Source organism: Vicia villosa, linkage group LG4 (assembly GCF_029867415.1).
Source record: "Vicia villosa cultivar HV-30 ecotype Madison, WI linkage group LG4, Vvil1.0, whole genome shotgun sequence".
Classification (NCBI taxonomy): Eukaryota; Viridiplantae; Streptophyta; class Magnoliopsida; order Fabales; family Fabaceae; genus Vicia; species Vicia villosa.
This window is the reverse complement of record NC_081183.1, coordinates 189,463,834-189,466,884: the sequence shown is the minus strand read 5'-3', so window position 1 is coordinate 189,466,884 and position 3,051 is coordinate 189,463,834. Positions and strand designations below refer to the sequence as shown.

Sequence of the window (3,051 nt, the reverse complement as noted above, 5' to 3'; positions counted from 1 at the left end):
AGCCGCAAAATTTAGGAGATAGGAACTCAAAAATAGAGATGAAAATATCTAGCGATGATAGAAATTTCAATATCTTATCAAATTTTAGATTAAAGGGTAATTAAACAGTTTTTAAAATTTTAGAAAATAGCAGGGACTAAAACTACATGTATAAAAATATATAGGGACTAGAATACGTTATGTTTTAACAGAGACTAAAAGTAAATTTTGAGATATTTATAAGAACCAAAAATATAATTAATCCAAAAAAAATTAGAAACTCACAAAAGACATTAGACTTTCCACTTAACGGAAAGGGTTATGAGGCAAGACACCAATTACAACTATCTTTTTAGTTCATCAAGATAATAAGGAAACAATTGTAATAATTAGATGTAATTACCATGTAGAAAGAAAAAAAAAATGATTCGAAAAATGCTTGGTCATCTTTAATCACTGATCCCCTTTATATATTTATTTATTTATTTTACTTAATTTACCTATTTTTTATCACAAAAAAATTTCCAATGAAACCCCGCAATGTTTAAGTAAATTTATGATTATTACATTGTTTAATTAATAAATATAACTTATAAAATTGAGGGAAAATTGAGGGCAGCAGGAAGGCTCCGGTTGCGTGGGAAAGAGTATGTGATCCTAAGAAAGCTGGTGGGCTGAATATTATCGCTTGAAAGGAATGGAATGCAGCAACTATGATCAAACTTCTGTGGAATATGCAAGCCAAGAAGGATAAGCTTTGGGTGAAATGGCTCAATGCTTATTACATAAAGGGGCAGGATGTACAAGAGTGGCAAATTCCCCATGACTGCTCCTGGATCATCAAACAAATCATGAAGAGCAGGGTGCTGATCATCAATGATCCGAAATGGAAGACGAAGCTGAATGGTGAGAAATTTAGAACAAGAGATAGCTATGAGCTGATGCGAGAAACTCAACCACCTGTTAGTTGGAGAACAGTCTTCTATGCTAATAACGCAAGGCCTCGATCAATATTTCATTTATGGCTACTTATGTTGGGCAGGATTCCTACAAAGGACCGCTTGGTTAAATTTGGTGTGCAGGTGGACCAAAAATGTTGTTTCTGTATTGAGAATGAATCAATTGATCACTTATTTTTTCAGTGCAGTTTCGCTAACTCAGTTTGGGGAGAGATTCTGACCTGGATGGGTTACGATCGGAAACCTGAAAAATGGAGCAATGAGAAGGTGTGGATCATAGCAAAGACAAAGAAAAAGGGCTGGCAGTGAAGCATATTGAAGATTGCAGTGGCTGAGACATCCTATATGCTGTGGAAACATAGAAATGATGTCATCTTCAATAATACACAAGTGAACTATATCATTGTGGCTGATATTAAATACAGTGTGAGTATTAGAAGTAGCATGAAAAGAAAGCTGATAAACCATGTAGACATTGAGAACATTAAACTTTGTTAGGAGTTTGATGAATTAGAATAGTGGATGAACTGTACCTGGACCCTCATTGGGTCGGTTGTATTCTCTGTTTTTGTGGAATAAAGTCAATATTCTCCAAAAAAAAATATAACTTATAAAATTTATTACTTGCAATAATTTGGAAATTCGTCAAAAACTCATTAATTTGCACCCTCACTGTTAAATTGAATACGTTTCTTTTTCTTTTTTGTCTTACCTTACAATGGATTAGACTATTTAATTGGAAAAAAAATAAACTTTTTCTAATATATATATATATATATATATATATATATATATATATATATATATATATATATATATATATATATAGTTGGGGTCTATGATTTTTTAAGCTTAGTTGGATTTTATTAAAACAATTAGAAAATAACATATGCTCCATTGGAAATCAAATACGATAACTACATTCATTTTAAAATTTAAAAATAATAGTGGAGGTGCGACGACTAGGGGCATGGGCTGCCAAAATAACCATTTCCTCACCGCCGTAAAATTGTGACAATGAAGTGGCTTCGAACCAACAGAATGAATCGGAAAAGAAAGTAATCACAGATCCTAAGAAAAACATAGAGGTACACACTTAATCAAAAGAGGAAGGGGGAAATCAATGAAGCCCTAGTTGATGCGAAGAATGAAGAACCATCGACGACAAGGAAATTGTGGGTTGATGTGCTCATAACAACAGAAATTTGACGAATGGAATGGTAATTGAATTTGTTGCACCAAAGCTAGTGAATGGTGAACTAGAAATTAAAAATGGGGATATACCGAGTCATAGATGAAATTTTGGGAATCCACTTTGATCTTCTATGTGTTGGGAGGCGAGTTGAGCAAGAACAAAGTGAAGCAATTTATGATGAAGTCATGGAATTTTGCTCAACTACCAGATATGTTCTATCATGAAGAAGGCTATTTCATCCTCAGATTCAAATCACACATGGATAAGGATTCAATGATGATGAAAGGTCCTTATACCATTAGAAACACGCCTGTTTTACTGAGAGAGTGGACGCATGAACCATTTGTTTTTTGATTGTGCAGAGATGAAAAAGATTTGGTCTAGTGTGCTTATGTGATTCCAAATTTAGCATGATTCATTAGAATGGGTTGACGAGATCAAGTGGATTATGCAGCATTGTAAAGGCAAAGGGTGGAGAACAACCATATTATTAAGTTGGCTCTGACTTAGACTTTATATGAGCTTCGAAGACAATGAAATGATATATGTTATAGGAATGGTGTAAATAATAGGAAAATAGATGAGAGAATTATTGATATGATTGTTTATAGAGGGTGGATTTGTAAAATTCTTAGGCCACGCATAGTAGCTATGATGATGTCATAGTCTTTGTTTTTCCTTGTGTAATTTAATCTTTTGAGCGCTGGATCCTATCGATCGTCTTATAATTTATTATCTTTTGGATTAATCAAAATTTATTGATTAAAAAAAATATTTTTTAAATAATTGTAAATTCAAGCGTATTTAGTACATATCACATACATTGGATTTTTAATTCTTTTAGACTTATATTTAATTATATATAGTGTTTGAAACCGAGTTCATACAATATGTGTGATATTGTACAATTCAAACATT

The 3,051-nt window shown here is 32.5% G+C and overlaps 1 protein-coding gene across 1 annotated transcript; it reads left to right on the top strand.

The window, feature by feature from the left end:
• Positions 1–692: 692 nt before the first annotated feature.
• On the top strand, positions 693–1,247 carry LOC131598561 (uncharacterized). The gene has a single exon (XM_058871147.1). It carries the CDS (start codon positions 693–695, stop codon positions 1,245–1,247), a length of 555 nt encoding a protein of 184 aa, XP_058727130.1.
• Positions 1,248–3,051: the final 1,804 nt, after the last annotated feature.